This window comes from Coenobita brevimanus, chromosome 84 (assembly GCF_032717465.1).
Source record: "Coenobita brevimanus isolate Jiangsu-jjx chromosome 84, ASM3271746v2, whole genome shotgun sequence".
Classification (NCBI taxonomy): domain Eukaryota; kingdom Metazoa; phylum Arthropoda; class Malacostraca; order Decapoda; family Coenobitidae; genus Coenobita; species Coenobita brevimanus.
The window spans coordinates 49,390,739-49,414,425 of NC_137037.1; the positions used below are offsets into that span (position 1 = coordinate 49,390,739).

The 23,687-nt window shown below is 41.5% G+C and overlaps 3 protein-coding genes across 3 annotated transcripts; all 3 read right to left on the reverse strand.

Annotated features, from left to right (window-relative positions):
* Positions 1 to 1,499: 1,499 nt before the first annotated feature.
* On the reverse strand, positions 1,500 to 6,815 carry LOC145410180 (inactive hydroxysteroid dehydrogenase-like protein 1). Its single transcript, XM_080280379.1, has 7 exons — positions 6,569 to 6,815; positions 5,934 to 6,056; positions 5,248 to 5,361; positions 3,643 to 3,863; positions 2,987 to 3,116; positions 2,080 to 2,177; positions 1,500 to 1,622 (listed from the first exon to the last, which is right to left on the reverse strand). Exons 1-7 carry the CDS (start codon positions 6,813 to 6,815, stop codon positions 1,500 to 1,502), a joined length of 1,056 nt encoding a protein of 351 aa, XP_080136505.1.
* Positions 6,816 to 8,815: 2,000 nt separating this feature from the next.
* LOC145410181 (inactive hydroxysteroid dehydrogenase-like protein 1) lies at positions 8,816 to 14,066 on the reverse strand. Its single transcript, XM_080280380.1, has 7 exons — positions 13,910 to 14,066; positions 13,275 to 13,397; positions 12,578 to 12,691; positions 10,960 to 11,180; positions 10,304 to 10,433; positions 9,398 to 9,495; positions 8,816 to 8,938 (listed from the first exon to the last, which is right to left on the reverse strand). Exons 1-7 carry the CDS (start codon positions 14,064 to 14,066, stop codon positions 8,816 to 8,818), a joined length of 966 nt encoding a protein of 321 aa, XP_080136506.1.
* A 1,855-nt stretch (positions 14,067 to 15,921) lies between these two features.
* On the reverse strand, positions 15,922 to 23,647 carry LOC145410182 (hydroxysteroid dehydrogenase-like protein 1). Its single transcript, XM_080280381.1, has 8 exons — positions 23,421 to 23,647; positions 21,893 to 22,110; positions 21,258 to 21,380; positions 20,667 to 20,780; positions 19,060 to 19,280; positions 18,403 to 18,532; positions 16,725 to 16,822; positions 15,922 to 16,254 (listed from the first exon to the last, which is right to left on the reverse strand). The coding sequence occupies exons 1-8, from the start codon at positions 23,645 to 23,647 to the stop codon at positions 16,132 to 16,134; spliced, it is 1,254 nt and encodes a 417-aa protein (XP_080136507.1). The 3' UTR covers positions 15,922 to 16,131.
* Between the last annotated feature and the right edge of the window lie 40 nt (positions 23,648 to 23,687).

Below are 23,687 nucleotides of genomic sequence, written 5' to 3' on the forward strand. Positions count from 1 at the left end.
ACAAAAATATGCTGCATCCAAAGAGAGTAGTATATATTGTGTGTAGGTGTAACAGGAAGACTGAAACTCTGGCATGATGTGTGAACAGGAGACAATGCAGAAGTTGATTTTATCTCTTGGTCACGGTGATCAGAGCTTTTCGTGTCATCAGTGATCTCTCTGTCTCTCTGTCCCGGTGTGTCTGTCTCTGCAAAGACCTCTGTTGTGTTGCCACGATCATTTTGGTGTAATCGGTCTCTCTCTCTCTCTCTCTCTCTCTCTCTCTCTCTCTCTCTCTCTCTCTCTCTCTCTCTCTCTCTCTCAATACATATAAAAAATACTTATTCAGAAAACATCAAAGGGAATACCAAACAATTCCATCTTGGATAAAGAGTTATATTCTTCATTGTTACAGTAAGTAGCAAGACTAATCATTCCATCATCTACCTTGAACAATCCAGTCTTCTCAGGAACGTTCTCCATTAATTCCCAGGTTCATTGCAACCTATGTAATATTTTTGCCTCGACCGGACGGAGTCCAGAGAGGTATTGATTTGGTCGAGTTTCTTTTTGGTATTTGTTTCTTTGTTTCTTTGTTAGCAATATTACTGAGAAGCGGCTGATTGAATTTACATGAAACTGTCAGGATACGTGGACACTGGTCCCAAAAGACGGTGATTATATTTTGGAGGTAATTGAGAGAACCTGGAAGGTCAAAATCAAGGTAACAGATTTTCAGAGGGTAATAACTTGAAGTCAGTTGAAGACAGAGATATTTACTATTATCAACGTGCAGGAACGCCCATCTGGGCTTTGTTTTGGCAGCAAGACCTTTGACCTTGAGTGACCTTGAAAGGTGAAACTCAAGGTCGCGGATATTCTAGTGGCTATTGCTTGAACAGTGTTGCGGATAGATACTATTATCAACATATAAGAAGCACCATATAGGTTTCTAACTGATACCATGACCTTTAACCTTAAGTAACCTTGAGAAGTTAAGCTCAAAGTCACGGTTATTCATATGGATTTTCATTTGGCAACATGACTTTGGACCTTGAGTGACCTTAAAAGGCCACATGAAAGATTACGGATTTTCAAAGGACTATAACTTGAAAACGGTTGAAAAAATAAAATAACTATTGTTGGGCGAGGTTTGTTGTGCCTGGCATCACTTGTTCTTTTTATGAACTTGTCATGTCTTTATTATAAATTTTTTTTTTTTTTGAAAATGTTATTTATTAATCTTATTATACCTGTCTTTGATTTAGCAACCCATATGTCAGAGTGATTTAACGGGATGTCTCTACCTACTTGCAAGAGTGGCGTCAATGATAAGCAGTAACAACTAATAGCGACAGCCACTATAGAAAAATACTGAACCCCAGAGGCAGAGAAATGCGACCCAGAGCATAGCAATTGATAAAGCAGGGAAGAAACAAGAAAAAGTATCACAAAGCCGCATAATTCCAACTCTTATTTTCTACCACTTGTGACTGGCGTTATCATTCTCTCACTTTCAGCTACTTCTTCTTGGCTTGTTCTTCTGCCACACGCTTCTGTTCTGCTTTCAATAGTGCACGGAAACGCCATCCGAACATGTGGGTGCATAAACGACGATTGAAAATCTCATCCATAAGGAATACCTGAAACAAATTAAGAAATAAAATGTTAGAATAATGGATATATGCGGTTCCAGTGAGTGTTATTCTTTGCACTGAAATGTCAACTTTATTTGGGTTCGGTTTAGGCTGAAATAGGAGAAGGTCCCTACTTAACTCACACTCTAGGAGTTGGAGCGGGGCGCCTTGACGATGTGGCCCTAACATGACCAGACGGTGGATGTGTCTGGTTATACAAACGTTCTGAAACTCTTTTGCTATCTCCCAAAAATGGATGACAGAAAGAAGGATGAAAGCAGTTTCAGTGTACAGTCCGTCGAATTCATGTGTCAAGGGAACCTTGAACTACAAAAATGAGTCAATGAACCTATTGTAACGCGTTCGCTTTATGATATCAGTTAACTTTATTGCATGCGAAAACATCCCTATCATTAGACGAGGACATTTGTACTTCCCTACAGTGTGACGTATGAGGCCGTACCTGAAAACCGTGTGGCCAGTAGCCCGTGGTGCGACCAGAGTGGCCAAGGGTGGCCAGGGCACTGGTCACGTAGGTTTTGGTGGTGGCCACTAAGAAGCCTGTGAATAAACGGGAGTTAATTAGGAAAGTCTGCAGTGAAGAAGTCTTCATTATTTCACAGTGCTATTAGGTCTGGCCCTGACGAGGAGCCTACACTATACCTGACGAGGTGCCTACACTATGTGACACTGCAAGCTGGTTGGAGTAGCTGTAGAGTTCACCCTGGAGCCATAATTCCCTGCACCACGCCATGGGAAGGACCCTGGTTCAAACTGCTAAGGCGTTGTGTACCACAAGGGCGCGGCGGATCACTACACGGTATATGTACTATATTGTACCTGTAGACGGCCCCACAGAAGCAGTTGTTTACCTGTGGTCTGCTCGGCCAAACAGACAGGGGTTAAACAGCAGCACTAACACGTATAGAGTCAGACTTGGTGTATGACCAAGATACGTATGATTATTAACTAATGAGAACACAGCACGACGGATGTGATAATCTATGAAGTATGATGAAGTCCCAAGCAATCCCATATTCTTGTACTACCTTTTAACCTGTACTATTAAATTGAATGGGTGAATATGTATGCACTCTGCCGAATTCTGTTTTCAACTAAGCACATTTGAGGATTAAGCATGATTAGCATCCATTAAGGTGAAAGTGACCAGTCCCTCGTATTACCAACTCCTCTTATAGTCCTGACATGATAGGTGAGAGTGACCTGTTGCTCTGCCCTGAGTGGCATTATGTGAACAATAAACCCCAGCCTTTCCTCGGACTTCATCCTTTATGTAACATATTGAGTTGGAACTCTTTAACCCGCCTGACCACCAGGCAGCATTACCAGTATAAAATGAAACGGATTACTTGGTTTTCGGTGGACCTCGGTGAAGTTGCTCATGTTAGTGATGACAGCGCCTGGTCTGAGGGTCTGCACAGTGATGCCAGACCCACGGAGCTCCCAAGACAGCGATTCAGAGAAGAAATCCACAAATGCCTGAAAGTCAGGGCAAACATATGTTGCATGATGTTACAGCAGCCACTACCGCCATAACCTATCTTGTCTCACAACAGTGCCGTTTAACAGTGCATTTTAAAATGAAGTCTGTCACTGAATACACTGTCATGTGCTTGAGTATTGTTATATTTAATTGATTTAGTAAACACTTGACGACATATATAACCAAAGGCACAAAATTCCTCATCTATTTACACTCCCATGTCATCAAGCCGCCATATACTCCAGCGCCATCTGCTGCTGCAGGATCGTGACGTCTCTCAATTGTAGTCCTAAGTTGCGTATGTAACATACTGTGACTGACTGTTGATAGACATGATATGGCATCATTCACCACACAGTATAATATGAACCTGTGCCTTCATGAAATCCCTATCCATGTGTTACCTTACAAGGTTCATATGGCAATTGAGCTCACCCTGTCTCATGCTGGGGGCAGCGTGGCTTACGATAATTAAAGTTTCTGAGTAATTTTAGCCAAAAAGACATACGATGGCGTTCCCACCTTAGTTGCAGAATAAATGCCCAAATATGGTATCGTGCAGCTGGATCCTATTGAGGCGACATTGATAATGGCGCCGCGTCCTCTGGCCAGCATGCCGGGCAACACCAGCTGCGTCATGGCCACCACCGACGCCACGTTGACGTTGACGTGGCCCCACACCTCATCCTCGCTGGCCTCCACAAAGTTCTTGGGAGGAGAGAATGCCATCCCAACGTTGTTCACTGGGGAGGCAAGGAACAGTGTGACGTTTTTCTAGATGACATGGGAGGCTTTGTACCGTCTCATTCCTTGTGATGTATTTCCATCTTACCACGAACTTCTTGGAAGAGACGAGCACCATCCCATGGTTGTTCATTAAGCGGGGAGGGAGGGTGTAAGGTAACAAAGTTGTTAATAAGTAACTGGTATGTCATACACATTTGATGCATAGCCATCAGAAGTGTAGTAAGAGGGAAATGAGCTTTGAAAGAAGTGTAACTGATTATGCATTTGTTGAGGAAAGGATGTGTGTGTGTGTGTGTGTGTGTGTGTGTGTGTGTGTGTGTGTGTGTGTGTGTGTGTGTGTGTTTTATTATCACGAAGGTAAGGAATGGATTGTGTGATCACGTGATGTAATTATGTAGAAGGAAGTTGAACGGAGATTGGACGGGAAGACTTACAATGGATGCTGAAAACGAAAGAATGTTGATGGAAAAAGTTAAAAAAAAAAAAAAAAGAGGAGAGATGAGGCCGTAGATAAATATAAGCAAAAGATAGAAAAGCGGTGTTAATGAATCAGGAAAGAATGACCTTAGAACATCTGTGAAAAAATACTCACAGAAAATGTTTGATTGCAGTGCTATAATTAGGGAGCAGAGAATGGTGGAATAAGGAATTATGAAGCCCAGTGGAAGAGGTAAGGAAGTAGGAAGCTCAGTGGAAGAGGTAAGGAAGTAGGAAGCTCAGTGGAGGACTTAAGGAAGAAGTTGGTGACGTGTATGTAAACTTGAGGTTACTGGCAAGAAGGACGAGTTTTACTGAAGGTATGAGACATTTTTTTTTTTTTTTTTTATGTGTCCGACTCTGGGGATAGACTTCACAGCCCGCTCTCAAGGCCCAGTAATCCTCCTACATACCATACACCTCTCTGCTGTTCAGTGGAGTATTTTATGTTTACCACTTGCTGAACTCAGACGATTTTATTCAGCTTAGGAGGGACCATCTGTAGGGACGGGGTCATAAACAATCTCTATTGACCCCTTGATTACCTCACGTCCTTCCCCAAACTGCATAAAACCGCTTGAAGGTGGGAAGAAAAAAAAGGGAGTGAAAGGGGTAATGCAAAGGGAAGCCAAGGATAATTTTTATGTTTGCTGGATGACGGTGTTTTGAATATACTTGTAGTTTTCTTCGATGATTTCTCAGCGCCATTTCCTCAGCAATTAATTTGCACATTGAACTTTAAAAGTTTCTTGTATATATGGTAGTGATATAAGGCATGTCGAAATTAAATACATATACATTACATACAAGAAAACAGCAAGATGGAAGATGGAACATAAATCGCTAAGGAACAGACACTTAGGCACTACGAATTCTCCTTTGCCAACAAGTCCTTGGTCTCACCCAGGATGCCGATGTTCTTGCCCTCCACATGGCGGGCGATCTCCTGGTAAATAACTCTGCCGTGGCTGAAGTCCACCTGTACAATCTCCGTCTCCACACCTAGCGACTCCTCCCCTGGTGGGGTGGTGAAAATGGATTAAATAGATCTTGACAACATGCATGGGTTTTTACATAGAGTGGATTTTTGTGTACTTGAATCTCTCTCTCTCTCTCTCTCTCTCTCTGTATACAGTATATCTATCTATCTATCTATCTATTTATCTATCTATCTTTCTATCTATCTATCTACAGTATCTATCTATCTATCTATCTATCTATCTATATATATATATATATATATATATATATATCTATATATATATATATATATATATATATATATTTATTTATTAGAAAATTTTAAATGAAAGTAGATGAACTTAATGCCAGTCACTTACACTGAAGGCCAATGGAAATCCTCTAACAGATTAAGCAAAAATAGTGCCTCATACATTGAGTTTCAGTATTTTTTGTTAGTCATACTGTCAAGCAGAGAATATATGTGGAAGTACTGATGAGCTGCTTGACACTGTTGAGTTTGTGAATGTTACACACACACACACACACACACACACACACACACACACACACACACACACACACACACACACACACACACACGCACACACACACACACACACACTTACTGATAATTTGCTTGACGTTGTTCAGTTTGTCTTTGTTGCGAGCGATGAGGAGGATGTTCATGCCCCGTTCTGCCAGCTGCCTCGCGTACTCCTTCCCGATGCCGTCCGTGCACCCCGTCACCACTGTACACACACACACAATAATGTAAGGAATAAAGTAGTAACGAAATATTGATAAGCATTTTCAAGTTCTCTTTAATGAGGAGAAGTAATTAGATGTCATACACACACTAATGGCTTGACAAGAGATAAACACTATTTTGTTTCTATCACAATCAAACTTGGTGTTGAGAAACGGACAAATAGAGAGTGACTGGCTCATTCCCTTCCATTGCTACCATGAGAGTATGCAGGTCTCGTTCCTTGATGTGCTGTGTGGTCTATGTTAGCTGATTCCCACCTCACTTCACCAAAATAAATATAACAATAAGAATAGTCCTGCTAGGAAACTATATGCATCTGTGTTCTGATGGAAAGATGTATTTCTTCCAGGTTTTACGTCAGGGGAGACTTTTACACCTCTGAACTAGAAATATCAGATTGCTCAGGTTGGTATGATGGTAGCATGGACTTGAGTTATTTTATTGCCAATAAATCGATTAGCAAGAGTTAGGTGGCAAGACACTGGCTCTCACCTGCCCACTTGCCGCCATACTTGATGGGCAAGTTGTCTTTGCTCAGCCTCGCCCACACAAACTTGCGCAGCGCCGCCACAATGTCCACCATGATGTGCAGCACCCACCTGGCCACCCACACCAACCCGAGGAAGGTAAGGACACCCTGTACCTCCATACCTGTCGAGGACACTGACGTTGCACCACACCTAAAGTCCACCTGCCTGCGTGCACAGTGACTGATGCAAAGGGCGACACTGACTCTCATTATGATAAAGCACGAAGGGCTGCACACGCATATCACAGGCTTATCTGGGTTGCTGCTTGATCTTTGACCTCAGACTTCTTGTATACTCTGTTTGTGTGATTTATCAGTTTATATCTTTCTCGCTATGTATCTACCCTTCCATCTATCTGTCCATCATATTTCGAGTGGTAATCGATCTTATAATGCCTGCTCTCTAAAATTGAAATCCATAAGGAAAGCAAAGACTTAGGTCTTCCGTCCCATAATACGATACAATGTGAATATCAGGACAATAATGATGACAATGATGATGATGATGATGAATAAATGCATATATGAGGACGAGGACAGAGGATCTGGGGGGAATAATGATGATGATGGTGCTGATGATGACGATGTATTGTGTTATTGTGCAACCGAGCTACGGGAAATAAACTGAAAACGGGTAAATATCTCGATCTATAAGAATGAACTCCAGTCTACATGTAGTTTACGTACATACTCATGCAAAACAAGAGAGAAAGAAACGATAATATGCTGCATCCAAAGAGAGTAGTATATATTGTGTGTAGGTGTAATAGGAAGACTGAAACTCTGGCATGATGTGTGAATAGGAGACAATGCAGAAGTTGATTTTATATCTTGGTCACGGTGATAAGAGCTTTTCGTGTTATCAGTGATCTCTCTATCTCTCTGTCCCGGTGTGTCTGTCACTGCAATGACCTCTGTTGTGTTGCCACGATCATTTTAGTGTAATCGGTCTCTCTCTCTCTCTCTCTCTCTCTCTCTCTCTCTCTCTCTCTCTCTCTCTCTCTCAATACATATAGAAAATACTTATTGAGAAAACATCAAAGGGAATACAAAACAATTCCATCTTGGATAAAGAGTTATATTCTTCATTGTTACAGTAAGTAGCAAGACTAATCATTCCATCATCTACCTTGAACAATGCAGTCTTCTCAGGAACGTTCTCCATTAATTCCCAGGTTCATTGCAACCCATGTAATATTTTTGCCTCGTCCGGACGGAGTCCAGCGAGGTATTGTTTTTGGTCGAGTTTCTTTTGGTTATTTGTTTCTTTGTTTCTTTGTTAGCTATATTACGGAAAAACGGCTGATTGAATTTACATGAAACTGTCAGGATACGTGGACACTGGTCCCAAAAGACGGTGATTAAATTTTGGAGGTAATTGATAGAACCTGAAAGGTCAAAATCAAGGTAACAGATTTTCAGAAGGCGATAACTTGAAGTTAGTTGAAGACAGAGATATTTACTATTATCAACGTGCAGGAACTCCCATCTGGGCTTTGTTTTGGCAGCAAGATCTTTGACCTTGAGTGACCTTGAAAGGTGAAACTCAAGGTCGCGGATATTCTAGTGGCTATTGCTTGAACCGTGTTGCAGATAGATACTATTATCAACATATAAGAGGTTCCATATGGGCTTCTGACTGATGCCATGACCTTTGACCTTAAGTAACCTTGAGAAGTTAAGCTCAAAGTCACGGTTATTCATATGGATTTTCATTTGGCAACATGACCTTTGACCTTGAGTGACCTTAAAAGGCCACATGTAAGATTACGGATTTTCAGAGAACTATAACTTGAAAACGGTTGAAAAAATAAAATATCTATTGTTGGGCGAGGTTTGTTGTGCCTGGCATCACTTGGGCTTTTATTGAACTTGTCATGTCTTTATTACAAATATATTTTTTTTTTTCTAAAAGTATGTTATTTATATAAATCTTTTTATAGCTTCCTTTGATTTAGCAACCCATATGTCAGAGTAATTTAACGAGATGTGTCCACCTTCTTGCAAGAATGTTGTCAATGACAGGCAGTAACCGCTGATAGCGACAGCCACTATAGAAAAATACTGAACCCCAGAGGCAGAGAAATGCGACCCTGAGCACAGCAACTGAAAAAGATTGGAAGAAACAAGAAAAAGTATCACAAAGCCGCATCATTCCAACTCTCACTTTCTACCACTTGTGATTGACGTTGCCATTCTCTCACTTTCTGCTACTTCTTCTTGGCTTGTTCTTCTGCCACACGCTTCCGTTCTCCTTTCAACAGTGCATGGACAGTCCATCCGAATATGTTGGTGCAGAAGCGACGACTGAAAATCTCATCCATAAGGAATACCTGAAACAAATTAAGAAATAAAATGTTAGAATAATGGATATATGCGGTTCCAGTGAGTGTTATTCTTTGCCCTGAAATGTCAACTTTATTTGGGTTCGGTTTAGGCTGAAATAGGAGAAGGTCCCTACTTAACTCACACTCTAGGAGTTGGAGAGGGGCGCCTTCACGATGTGGCCCTAACATGACCAGACGGTGAATGTGTCTGGTTATACAAACGTTCTGAAACTCTTTTGCTATCTCCCAAAAATGGATGACAGAAAGAAGGATGAAAGCAGTTTCAGTCTACAGTCCGTCGAATTCATGTGTCAAGTGAACCTTGAACTACAATAATGAGTCAATGAACCCAGTGTAACGCGTTCGCTTTATGTTAAATCAGTTAACTTTATTGCATGCGAAAACATCCCTATCATTAGACGAGGACATTTGTACTTCCCTACAGTGTGACGTATGAGGCCGTACCTGAAAACCGTGAGGCCAGTATCCCGTGGTGCGACCAGAGTGGCCGAGGGTGGCCAGGGCACTGGTCACGTAGGTGTTGCTGGTGGCCACTAAGAAGCCTGTGAATAAACGGGAGTTAATTAGGAATGTCTGCAGTGAAGAAGTCTTCATTATTTCATTGTGCTATTAGGTCTGGCCCTGACGAGGAGCCTACACTATACCTGACGAGGTGCCTACACTATGTGACACTGCAAGCTGGTTGGAGTAGCTGTAGAGTTCACCCTGGAGCCATATTTCCCTGCACCACGCCATGGGAAGGACCCTGGTTCAAATTGCTAAGGCGCTGTGTACCACAAGGGCGCGGCGAATCACTACACGGTATATGTACTGTATTGTACCTGTAGACGGCCCCACAGAAGCAGTTGTTTACCTGTGGTCTGCTCGGCTAAATAGACCGGGGTTAAACAGCAGCACTAACACGTATAGAGTCAGACTTGGTGTTTGACCAAGATATGTATGATTATTAACTAAGGAGAAGACAGCACGACGGATGTGATAATCTATGGAGTATGATGAAGTCCCAAGCAATCCCATATTCTTGCACTACCTTTTATCTGTACTATTAAAATGAATGGGCGAATATGTATGCACTCTGCCGAATTCTGTCTTCAACTAATCACATTTGAGGATTAAGCATGATTAGCGTCCATTAAGGTGAAAGTGACCAGTCCCTCGTATTACTAACTCCTCTTATAGTCCTGACATGATAGGCGAGAGTGACCTGTTGCTCCGCCCTGAGTGGCATTATGTGAACTATAAACCCCAGCCTTTCCTCGGACTTCATCCTTTATGTAACATATTGGGTTGGAACTCTTTAACCCACCTGACCACCAGGCAGCATTACCAGTATAAAATGAAACTGCTTACTTGGTTTTCTGTAGAAGTCGGTGAAGTTGGTCATGTTGGTGATGACAGCGCCTGGTCTGAGGGTCTGCACGGTGATGCCAGACCCACGGAGCTCCCAAGACAGCGATGCAGAGAAGAAATCCACAAATGCCTGAGAGTGTGAACAAACATATGTTGTATGATGTTACAGCTGCCACTACCGACATAACTTATCTTGTCTCACAACAGTGCCTTATTACAAACATATTTCAATGAAGTCTGTCACTGAACACACTGTCATGTGCTTGAGTATTGTCATATTTACTTGGCTTAGTAAACACTTGACGACACATATAACCAAAGGCACAAAATTTATCATCTATTTACACTCCCATGTCATCAAGCCACAATAATACTACAGCGCCATCTGCTGCTGCAGGATCGTGACATCTCTCAATTGTACTCCTAAGCTGCGTATGTAACATACTCTGACTGACTGTTGATATACATGATATGGCATCATTCCCCACACAGTATAATATGAACCTGTGCCTTCATGAAATTCCTATCCATGTGTTGCCTTACGAGGTTCATATGGTAAATGAGCTCACTCTGTCTCATGCTGGGGGCTGCGGGGCTTACAGGAATTAAAGTCTCTAAGTAGTTTCATCCAACAAGACATACGATTGCGTTCCCACCTTACTTGCGGCATAAATGCCTCCGTATGGTACCGGGCAGCTGGATACTATTGAGGCGACATTGATGATGGCGCCGCGTCCTCTGGCCAGCATGCCGGGCAACACCAGCTGCGTCATGGCCACCACCGCCGCCACGTTGACGTTGACGTGGTCCCACACCTCATCCTCGCTGGCCTCCACAAACTTCCTGGGAGGAGAGAATGCCACCCCAACGTTGTTCACTGGGGAGGCAAGGAACAGTGTGACGTATTGCTAGATGACATGGGAGGCTTTGTACCGTCTAGTTCTTTGTGACATATTTCCATCTTACAACGAACTTCTTGGAAGAAATGAGAACCGTCTCAACGTTGTTTATAAGACGGGAGAGACGGTGCATGGCAAGAAAGTTGTTAATAAGTAATTTGAATTTCAAATGTACAATTGATGCTTAGCCATCAATGGTACAGTGACAGGGAAATGAGTTTTGAGAGAAGTGTAATTGATTATACATTTGTTGGGAGAAGGATGTGTGTGTGTGTGTGTGTGTGTGTGTGTGTGTGTGTGTGTGTGTGTGTGTGTGTGTGTGTGTGTGTGTGTGTGTGTGTGTGTGTGTGTGTTTTATTATCACGAATGTAAGGAATGGATTGAGTGATCACGTGATGTAATTATGTAAAAGGAAATTGAACGGAGATTGCACGGGAAGACTTACAATGGATGCAGAAAACGAAAGAATGTTGATTGAAAGAGTTAAAAAAAAAAAAGAAGAAGAAGAAAGATGAGGCCGTAGATAAATATAAGCAAAAGATAGAAAAGCGGTGTTAATGAATCAGGAAAGAATGACCTTAGAACACATATGAAAGAATACGTACAGAAAATGTTTGATTGCAGTGCTAAAAATTAGGGAGCAGAGAATGGTGGAATAAGGAATTATGAAGCCCAGTGGAAGAGGTAAGGAAGTAGGAAGCTCAGTGGAGGACGTAAGGAAGAAGTTGGCGACGTTTATGTAAACTTGAGGTTACTGGCAAGAAGGAGGAGTTTTACTGAAGGAATGAGAAGTAATTTTTTTTTTTTTTTAAGTGTCCGACTCTGCGGATAGACTTCACAGCCCGCTCTCAAGGCCCAGGAATCCTCCTACATACCATACACCTCTCTGCTGTTCAGTGGAGTATTTTATGTTTACCACTTGCTGAACTCAAACGATTTTATTCAGCTTAGGAGGGACCATCTGTAGGGACGGGGTCATAAACAATATCTATTGACCCCTTGATTACCTCATGTCCTTCCCCAAACTGCATAAAACCGTTTGAAAGTGGGAAGAAAAAAAATGTCTTGGAGTGAAAGGGGTAATGCAAAGGCAAACCAAGGATAATTTTTATGTTTGCTGGATGACGGTGTTTTGAATATACTTTTAGTTTTCTTCGATGATTTCTCAGCGCCATTTCCTCAGCAATTAATTTGCACATTGAATTTTAAAAATCTCTTGTATAGCCTATATGGAAGTGATATAAGCCATGTAGAAATTAAATACATATACATTACATACAAGAAAAAAGCAAGATGGAAGATGGAACATAAATCGCTAAGGAACAGACACTTAGGCACTACGAATTCTCCTTTGCCAACAAGTCCTTGGTCTCACCCAGGATGCCGATGTTCTTGCCCTGCACGTGGCGGGCGATCTCCTGGTAAATAACTCTGCCGTGGCTGAAGTCTACCTGTACAATCTCCGTCTCCACACCTGGCGAGTCCTCCCCTGGTGGGGTGGTGAAAATGGATTAAATAGATATTGACAACATGCATGGGTTATTATATACAATGGATTTTTGTGTACTTGACTCTCTCTCTCTCTCTCTCTCTCTCTCTGTATACAGTATATCTATCTATCTACATATATATATATATATATATATATATATATATATATATAAATATATGCTATATATATATATATATATATATATATACACTCTCTCTCTCTCTCTCTCTCTCTCTCTCTCTCTCTCTCTCTCTCTCTCTCTCTATATATATATATATATATATATATATATATATATATACATACATATATATATATATATATATATATTTGTTTATTTATTTATTAGGAAATTTTAAATGAAAGTAGATGAACTTAATGCCAGTCACTTACACTGAAGGCCAATGGAAATTCTCTAACAGAGTAAGCAAAAATAGTGCTTCATGGATTGTGTTTCAGTATTTTTTGTTAGTCATGCTTTCAAGCAGAGAATATGTGTCGAAGTACTGATGAGCTGCTTCACACTGTTGAGTTTGTGAATGTTACACACACACACACACACACACACACACACACTTACTGATAAGCTGTTTGATGTTGTTCAGTTTGTCTTTGTTCCGAGCGATGAGGAGGATGTTCATGCCCAGTTCTGCCAGTTGCCTCGCGTACTCCTTCCCGATGCCGTCCGTGCACCCCGTCACCACTGTACACACACACAGAGTAATGTAAGGAATAAAGTAGTAACGAAATACTGATGAGCATTTTCAAGTTCTCTTTAATGAGGAGAAGTAATTAGATGTCATACACACACTAATGGCTTTACAAGAGATAAACACTATTTTGTTTCTATGACAATCAAACTTGGTGTTGAGAAACGGACAGATAGAGAGTGACTGGCTCATTCCCTTCCATTGCTATCATGTGAGTATGCAGGTCTCGTTCCTTGATGTGCTGTGTGGTCTATGTTACCTGAATCCCACCTCACTTCAGCAAATTAAATGTAACAATAACAATAGTCCTGCTAGGAAACTATATGCATCTGTGTTCTGATGGAAAGATGTATTTCTTCCAGGTTTTACGTCAGGGGAGACTTTTACACCTCTGAACTAGAAATATCAGATTGCTCAGGTTGGTATGATGGTAGCATGGACTTCAGTTACTTTATTGCCAATAAATCGATTAGCAAGAGTTAGGTGGCAAGACACTGGCTCTCACCTGCCCACTTGCCGCCATACTTGATGGGCAAGTTGTCTTTGCTCAGCCTCGCCCACACAAACTTGCGCAGCGCCGCCACGACGTCCAGCACGATGTGCAGCACCCACCTGGCCACCCACACCAACCCGAGGAAGGTAAGGACACCCTGTAGCTCCATACCTGTCGAGGACACTGACGTTGCACCACACCTAAAGTCCACCTGCCTGCGTGCACAGTGACTGATGCAAAGGGCGACACTGACTCTATTATGATAAAGCAAGAAGGGTCGTACACGCATATCACAGGCTTATCTGGGTTGCTGCTTGATCTTTGACCTCAGACTTCTTGTATACTCTGTTTGTGTGATTTATCAGTTTATATCTTTCTCGCTATGTATCTACCCTTCCATCTATCTGTCCATCATATTTCGAGTGGTAATCGATCTTATAATTCCTGCTCTCTAAAATTCAAATCCATAAGGAAAGCAAAGACTTAGGTCTTCCGTCCCATAATACGATACAATGTGAATATCAGGACAATAATGATGATGATGATGAATAAATGCATATATGAGGACGAGGACTGAGGATCTGGGGGGAATAATGATGATGATGGTGCTGATGATGACGATGTATTGTGTTATTGTGCAACCGAGCTACGGGAAATAAACTGCAAAGCGCGTAAATATCTCGATCTATAAGAATGAACTCCAGTCAACATGTAGTTTACGTACATACTCATGCAAAACAAGAGAGAAAGAAACGAAAATATGCTGCATCCAAAGAGAGTAGTATATATTGTGTGTAGGTGTAACAGGAAGACTGAAACTCTGGCATAATGTGTGAATAGGAGACAATGCAAAAGTTGATTTTATCTCTTGGTCACGGTGATAAGAGCTTTTCGTGTTATCAGTGATCTCTCTGTCTCTCTGTCCCTGTGTGTCTGTCTCTGCAATGACTTCTATCGTGTTGCCACGATCATTTTGGTGTAATCGGTCTCTCTCTCTCTCTCTCTCTCTCTCTCTCTCTCTCTCTCTATCAATACATATAAAAAAAACTTATTCAGAAAACATCAAAGGGAATACCAAACAATTCCATCTTGGATAAAGAGTTATATTCTTCATTGTTACAGTAAGTAGCAAGACTAATCATTCCATCATCTACCTTGAACAATCCAGTCTTCTCAGGAACGTTCTCCATTAATTCCCAGGTTCATTGCAACCCATGTAATATTTTTGCCTCGTCCGGACGGAGTCCAGCGAGGTATTGTTTTTGGTCGAGTTTCTTTTTGTTATTTGTTTCTTTGTTTCTTTGTTAGCAATATTACGGAAAAACGGCTGATTGAATTTACATGAAACTGTCAGGATACGTGGACACTGGTCCTAAAAGAAGGTGATTAAATTTTGGAGGTAATTGAAAGAACCTGAAAGGTCAAAATCAAGGCAACAGATTTTCAGAAGGCGATAACTTGAAGTTAGTTGAAGACAGAGATATTTACTATTATCAACGTGCAGGAACTCCCATCTGGGCTTTGTTTTGGCAGCAAGATCTTTGACCTTGAGTGACCTTGAAAGGTGAAACTCAAGGTCGCGGATATTCTAGTGGCTATTGCTTGAACCGTGTTGCAGATAGATACTATTATCAACATATAAGAGGTCCCATATGGGCTTCTGACTGATGCCATGACCTTTGACCTTAAGTAACCTTGAGAAGTTAAGCTCAAAGTCACGGTTATTCATATGGATTTTCATTTGGCAACATGACCTTTGACCTTGAGTGACCTTAAAAGGCCACATGTAAGATTACGGATTTTCAGAGAACTATAACTTGAAAACGGTTGAAAAAATAAAATATCTATTGTTGGGCGAGGTTTATTGTGCCTGGCATCACTTGGGCTTTTATTGAACTTGTCATGTCTTTATTACAAATATTTTTTTTTTTTCTAAAAGTATGTTATTTATATAAATCTTTTTATAGCTTCCTTTGATTTAGCAACCCATATGTCAGAGTAATTTAACGAGATGTGTCCACCTTTTTGCAAGAATGTTGTCAATGACAGGCAGTAACCGCTGATAGCGACAGCCACTATAGAAAAATACTGTACCCCAGAGGCAGAGAAATGCGACCCAGAGCACAGCAACTGAAAAAGATGGGAAGAAACAAGAAAAAGTATCACAAAGCCGCATCATTCCAACTCTCACTTTCTACCACTTGTGATTGACGTTGCCATTCTCTCACTTTCTGCTACTTCTTCTTGGCTTGTTCTTCTGCCACACGCTTCCGTTCTCCTTTCAACAGTGCATGGACAGTCCATCCGATCATGTGGATGCAGCAGCGACGATTGAAAATTTCATCCATAAGGAATACCTGAAACAAATTAAGAAATAAAATGTTAGAATAATGGATATATGCGGTTCCAGTGAGTGTTATTCTTTACCCTGAAATGTCAACTTTATTTGGGTTCGGTTTAGGTTTGAATTAGGAGAAAGTCCTTACTTAACTCACCCTATTGGAGTTGGAGCGGGACGCCTTCATTTGGTGGCCCTAATATGACCAGACGGTGGATGTGTCTGGTTATACAAACGTTCTGAAACTCTTTTGCTATCTCCCAAAAATGGATGACAGAAAGAAGGATAAAAGCAGTTTCAGTGTACAGTCCGTCGAATTCATGTTTCAAGTGAACCTTGAACTACAATAATGAGTCAATGAACCCAGTGTAACGCGTTTACATTATGTTAAATCAGTTAACTTTATTGGATGGCAAAGCATCCCTATCATTAGACGAGGACATTTGTACTTTCCAACAGTGTGAAGTATGAGGGCAGCGTCACCCGTACCTGAAGACCGTGTGGCCAGTATCCCGTGGTGCGACCAGAGTGGCCGAGGGTGGCCAGGGCACTGGTCACGTAGGTTTTGGTGGTGGCCACAAAGAAGCCTGTGAATAAACGACAGTTAATTAGGAAACTCTTCAATGAAGAATTATTCATTATTTCACTCTGCTATGAGGTCTGGCCCTGACGAGGAGCCTACACTATATGACACTGTGCACTCTGTTTGAAGCAGCTGCAGTGTTCACCCGGGAGCCAAACGGCCTCATATTTCCCTACACCACGCAATGGGAAGGGTCCTGGTCCGAACCTGCTAAGGTGTTGTCTGCCACAAGGGCGCGTTGGATCCATATACAGCATTTGTACTGTATTGCAAGGTAAAGAGAATATGAGAGGTAGGTTCACCGCCACCGGCTCGCGCAGAGGCTGTGACATCAAGGGTAAAGAGAGAGAGAGAGAGAGAGAGAGAGAGAGAGAGAGAGAGAGAGAGAGAGAATGGGAGTGTGAAAGAAAACGAATATAGCGGTATACCAATGTAAACCGGCGATTTCCGGATCATTTGGTAGGTGTTTGGTGTTGCTGTGCTCTCAACCAGTGATCTCTGTCAATATTTTCGGTTGTTTTTCTCATAATCAGCTGGCTTAGAGGCACCTGTGACGTCGGATCTGTGTCTGTATGACCCTGTGTACATTCCTATATTGTCTGAAAACAGTTTTTCTTGGAGATTTATTTTATAATATCTCAAAAACATAGCATTAACCTCTTCATCGCTCTGCATGCAGTTTAGGATGCAAATAAAAGTGTTCTATATAGAAAATTATCATACATTTTAAATCTCTTTTGAGTTTTTTTATTTTCAGTTTTACCTTCGTGGACTTCTGAGCCTCTCTGTTCAAATTCCTCATCCTAAAATAAATTCTGTATTTAACTACATTTAATCTATATTAACTCGCCCGGCAGTACAATAGGAAACGGAGGCCGAGGAGCTCATATCACAGGGCAGGTAGGTGAGTGGACTGGCCTGACTACCAGGCTCAGATCCTCAGTCTGGATTATCTGCGACGTCATGCGCAGACCGAGACACGTTTTTGCTCCCCATCCCCCCGTGTGAAACTACCTTTCATATTCTCTTTACCTTGCTGCATTGTACCTGTAGACGGCCACACAGAAGCAATTGTTTACCTGTGGTCTGCTCGGCCAAACAGACCAGGGTTAAACAACAACAATTCCAAGGACAAAATCACACTTGGTGTATGACCAATATACGTATGATTATTAAATAAGAACACAGCATGACGGATGTGATAAACTATGTAGTATGGTAAAGTCTCAAGCAATCCCATATTCTTGCACTACCTGTTAACCTGTATCTATTAAACTGAATGGGCGAATGTGTATGCACTCTGCCGAATTCTGTCTTTAACTGAGCATATGTGAGGATTACACATGATCAGCATCCATTAAGGCGAGAGTGACCAATCCTTCTATATTACCCTATATTACCAGTTTGTCTTATAAGCCAGATATTAGAGACGAGAGTGACCACTTGCTCAGCCTTGAGTGGCATTGTGTGAACAATAAACCTCAGATTTCCTTGGGCTTCATCCTTTTGTGCCACGTTGGGTTGGAACTCCTTTACCCACTTGACCACCAAACAGCATTACCAGCGTAAAATAAAATGGCTTACTTGGTTTGCGGTTTATCTCCGCGTAACTGGTCATGTGAGTGATGACAGTGAATGGTCTGATAGTCTGCACAGTGATGCCAGACCCACGGAGCTCCCAAGACAGTGATTCAGAGAAGAAATCCACAAATGCCTGAAAGTGAGAGCAAACATATGTTGCATGGTGTTACAGCTGCCACTACCGCCATAACCTATCTTGTCTCACAACAGTGCCGTTTAACAGTGCATTTTAAAATGAAGCCTGTCACTGAATACACTGTCATGTGCTTGAGTATTGTTATATTTACTTGGTTTAGTAAACACTTGACGACACATATAACCAAAGGCATAAAATTCCTCATCTATTTACACTCCCACGTCATCAAGGCACAATAATACTTCAGCGCCATCTGTTGCTGCGGGATCGTGACGTCTCTCTACAGTAGTCCTAAGAAGCGTATGTAACATATTGTGACTGACTGTTGATGGACATGATATGTCATCATTTCCTACACAGTAGCCTAGTGTAAATATTAACCTGTGCCTTCATGAAATCCTTAACCGATGTGTTACCTTAACAGGTTCATATGGCAATTGAGCTCACTCTTGGGGCTGCGGAGCATACAGTAATTTGAGTTCCCATATGATTTCAGCCAATAAGACATACGATGCCGTTCCCACCTTAGTTGCAGAATAAATGCCTCCGTATGGTATCGGGCAGCTGGATACTATTGAGGAGAGATTGATGATGGCGCCGCGTCCTCTGGCCAGCATGCCGGGCAACACCAGCTGCGTCATGGCCACCACCGACGCCACGTTGACGTTGACGTGGTCCCACACCTCATCCTCGCTGGCCTCCACAAACTTCTTGGGAGGAGAGAATGCCATCCCAACGTTGTTCACTGGGGAGGCAAGGAACAGTGTGACGTATTGCTAGATGACATGGGAGGCTTTGTACCGTCTCGTTCTTTGTGATATATTTCCATCTTATTACGAACTGCTTGGAAGAGACGAGCACCATCCCTTGGTTGTTCATTAAGCGGGGAGGGAGGGTGAAAGGCATCAAAGTTGTTAATAAGTAACTGGTATTTTAAATATACGTTTGATGCATAGCCATCAGAAGTATAGTAAGAGGGAAATGAGCTTTAAAAGAAGTGTAATTGATTATTCATTTGTTGAGGAAAGGATGTGTGTGTGTGTGTGTGTGTGTGTGTGTGTGTGTGTGTGTGTATGTGTTTTATTATCACGAAGATAAGGAATGGATTGTGTGATCACGTGATGTAATTATGTAAAAGGAAGTTGAACGGAGATTGCACGAGAAGACTGACAATGGATGCTGAAAACGAAAGAATGTTGATGGAAAGAATTTAAAAAAAAAAAAAAAAGATGAAGAAAGATGAGGTCGTAGATAAATATAAGCAAAAGATAGAAAAGCGGTGTTAATGAATCAGGAAAGAATGAGCATAGAACATCTGTGAAAAAATACGTACAGAAAATGTTTGATTGCAGCGCTAATAATTAGGGAGCAGAGAAAGGTGGAATAAGGAATTATGAAGCCCAGTGGAAGACGTAAGGAAGTAGGAAGCCCAGTGGAAGAGGTAAGGATGTAGGAAGCTCAGTGGAGGACGTAAGGAAGAAGTTGGCGACGTGTATGTAAACCTGAGGTTACTGGCAAGAAGGAGGAGTTTTACTGAAGGTATGAAACATGTTTTTTTTTTTTTTATGTGTCCGACTCTGCGGATAGACTTCACAGCCCGCTCTCAAGGCCCAGTAATCCTCCTACATACCATACACCTCTCTGCTGTTCAGTGGAGTATTTTATGTTTACCACTTGCTGAACTCAAACGATTTTATTCAGCTTAGGAGGGACCATCTGTAGGGACGAGGTCATAAACAATCTCTACTGACCCCTTGATTACCTCATGTCCTTCCCCATACTGCATAAAACCGTTTGAAAGTGGGAAGGAAAAAAAATGCCTTGGAGTGAAAGCGGTAATGCAAAGGGAAACCAAGGATAATTTTTATGTTTGCTGGATGATGGTGTTTTGAATATACTTGTAGTTTTCTTCGATGATTTCTCAGCGCCATTTCCTCAGCAATTAATTTGCACATCGAACTTTAAAAGTCTCTTGTATAGCCTATATGGAAGTAATATAAGCCATGTAGAAATTAAATACATATACATTACATACAAGAAAAAAGCAAGATGGAAGATGGAACACAAATCGCTAAGGAACAGACACTTAGGAACTACGAATACTTCTTTGCCAACAAGTCCTTGGTCTTACCCAGGATGCCGATGTTCTTGCCCTCCACGTGGCGGGCGATCTCCTGGTAAATAACTCTGCCGTGGCTGAAGTCCACCTGTACAATCTCCGTCTCCACACCTGGCGACTCCTCCCCTGGTGGGGTGGTGAAAATGGATTAAATAGATCTTGACAACATGCATGGGTTATTATATACAATGGATTTTTGTGTACTTGACTCTCTCTCTCTCTCTCTCTCTCTCTCTCTCTCTCTGTATATAGTAATATATAAATATATAAATATATAAATATATATATATATTTATATATATATATATATATATATATATATATGTTTAAGGAAATTTTAAATGGAAGTAGATGAAGTTAATGCCAGTCGCTTACACTGAAGGCCAGGGGAAATCCTCTAACAGGAGTAAGCAAAAATAGTGCTTCGTACATTGTTTTCAGCATTTTGTGTTAGTCATTTTGTCAAGCAGAGAATATAATTATGTGGAAGTACTGTTTGAGCTGCTTGACACTGTTGAGTCTGTGAATGTTACACACACACACACACACACACACACACACACACACACACACACACACACACACACACACACACACACTTACTGATAAGTTGCTTGATGTTGTTCAGTTTGTCTTTGTTGCGAGCGATGAGGAGGATGTTCATGCCCCGTTCTGCCAGCTGCCTCGCGTACTCCTTCCCGATGCCGTCCGTGCACCCCGTCACCACTGTACACACACACAGAGTAATGTAAGGAATAAAGTAGTAACGAAATATTGATAAGCGTTTTCAAGTTCTCTTTAATGAGGAGAAGTAATTAGATGTCATACACACACTAATGGCTTTACAAGAGATAAACACTATTTTGTTTTTATCACAATCAAACTTGGTGTTGAGAAACGGACAAATAGAGAGTGACTTGCTCATTCCCTTCCATTGCTATCATGAGAGTATGCAGGTCTCGTTCCTTGATGTGCTGGATGGTCTGTGTTACCTGAATCCCACCTCACTTCAGAAAAGTAAATGTAACAATAACAATAGTCCTGCTAGGAAACTATATGCTTCTGTGTTCTGATGGAAAGTTATATTTCTTCAAGGTTTTACGTCAGGGGAGACTTTTACACCTCTGAACTAGAAATATCAGATTGCTCAGGTTGATATGATGGTAGCATGGACTTGAGTTATTTCATTGCCAATAAACCGATTAGCAAGAGTTAGGTGGCAAGACACTGGCTCTCACCTGCCCACTTGCCGCCATACTTGATGGGCAAGTTGTCTTTGCTCAGCCTCGCCCACACAAACTTGCGCAGCGCCGCCACGAAGTCCAGCACGATGTGCAACACCCACCTGGCCACCCACACCAGCCCGAGGAAGGTGAGGACACACTGTAGCTCCATACCTGTCGAAGACACTGACGTTGCACCACACCTGAAGTCCACCTGTATCCGTGCCAAGTAACTGATGCAGTGGGTGACACTGAATCTCGTTATGATAAAGCAAGAAGGGTCGCACACGCATATCACAGGCTTATCTGGGTTGCTGCTTGATCTTTGACCTCAGACTTCTTGTATACTCTGTTTGTGTGATTTATCAGTTTATATCTTTCTCGCTATGTATCTACCCTTCCATCTATCTATCCATCATATTTCGAGTAGTAATCGATCTTATAATTCCTGCTATCTAAAATTCAAATCCATAAAGAAAGCAAAGACTTAGGTCTTCCGTCCCATAATACGTTACAGTATGAATTTCAGGTCAATAATGATGATAATAATGATGATGATGAGTAAATGCATATATGAGGAAGAGGACAGAGGATATGGGGGGAATAATGATGATGATGGTGATGATGATGACGATGTATTGTGTTATTGTGCAACCGAGCTACGGGAAATAAACTGCAAAGCGGGTAAATATCTCGATCTATAAGAATGAACTCCAGTCTACCTGTAGTTTACGTACATACTCATGCAAAACAAGAGAGAAAGAAACGAAAATATGCTGCATCCAAAGAGAGTAGTATATATTGTGTGTAGGTGTAATAGGAAGACTGAAACTCTGGCATGATGTGTGAATAGGAGACAATGCAAAAGTTGATTTTATCTCTTGGTCACGATCATAAGAGCTTTTCGTGTTATCAGTGATCTCTCTGACTGAGTGTCCCGGTGTGTCTGTCTCTGCAATGACCTCTGTTGTGTTGCCACGATCATTTTGGTGTAATCGGTCTCTCTCTCTCTCTCTCTCTCTCTCTCTCTCTCTCTCTCTCTCTCTCTCTCTCTCTCTCTCTCTCTCTCTCTCTCTCTCAATACATATAAAAAATACTTATTCAGAAAACATCAAAGGGAATACAAAACAATTCCATCTTGGATAAAGAGTTATATTCTTCATTGTTACAGTAAGTAGCCAGACTAATCATTCCATCATCTACCTTGAACAATCCAGTCTTCACAGGAACGTTCTCCATTAATTCCTAGGTTCATTGCAACCCATGTAATATTTTTGCCTCGTCCGGACGGAGTCCAGCGAGGTATTGTTTTTGGTCGAGTTTCTTTTGGTTATTTGTTTCTTTGTTAGCAATATTACGGAGAAGCGGCTGATTGAATTTACATGAAACTGTCAGGATACGTGGACACTGGTCCCAAAAGACGGTGATTAAATTTTGGGGGTAATTGAGAGAACCTGAAAGGTCAAAATCAAGGTAACAGATTTTCAGAGGGCAATAACTTGAAGTCAGTTGAAGACAGAGATATTTACTATTATCAACGTACAGGAACTCCCATCTGGGCTTTGTTTTGGCAGCAAGACCTTTGACCCTGAGTGACCTTGAAAGGTGAAACTCAAGGTCGCGGATATTCTGGTGGCTATTGCTTGAACCGTGTTGCAGATAGATACTATTATCAACATATAAGAGGTCCCATATGGGCTTATAACTGATGCCATGACCTTTGACCTTAAGTAACCTTGAGAAGTTAAGCTCAAAGTCACGATTATTCATATGGATTTTCATTTGGCAACATGACCTTTGACCTTGAGTG

Excerpts from the sequence above, each read along its gene's own strand:
- LOC145410180 (XM_080280379.1), bottom strand. The coding sequence starts at position 6,815 with ATGAGAGTCAGTGTCGCCCTTTGCATCAGTCACTGTGCACGCAGGCAG. Across the intron at positions 3,117-3,642 it reads GCATTTATTCTGCAACTAAG|GCATTTGTGGATTTCTTCTC; the intron begins GTGGGAACGCCA and ends CCTGACTTTCAG. Across the intron at positions 1,623-2,079 it reads ACTGGCCACACGGTTTTCAG|GTATTCCTTATGGATGAGAT; the intron begins GTACGGCCTCAT and ends AATTTGTTTCAG.
- LOC145410181 (XM_080280380.1), bottom strand. The coding sequence starts at position 14,066 with ATGGAGCTACAGGGTGTCCTTACCTTCCTCGGGTTGGTGTGGGTGGCC. Across the intron at positions 12,692-13,274 it reads CAACATCAAACAGCTTATCA|GGGAGGACTCGCCAGGTGTG; the intron begins GTAAGTGTGTGT and ends CCACCCCACCAG. Across the intron at positions 8,939-9,397 it reads ACTGGCCTCACGGTTTTCAG|GTATTCCTTATGGATGAGAT; the intron begins GTACGGCCTCAT and ends AATTTGTTTCAG.
- LOC145410182 (XM_080280381.1), bottom strand. The coding sequence starts at position 23,647 with ATGAATAATCGTGACTTTGAGCTTAACTTCTCAAGGTTACTTAAGGTC. Across the intron at positions 22,111-23,420 it reads AAGCCCAGATGGGAGTTCCT|TTACTTGGCACGGATACAGG; the intron begins GTACGTTGATAA and ends CCACTGCATCAG. Across the intron at positions 16,255-16,724 it reads ACTGGCCACACGGTCTTCAG|GTATTCCTTATGGATGAAAT; the intron begins GTACGGGTGACG and ends AATTTGTTTCAG.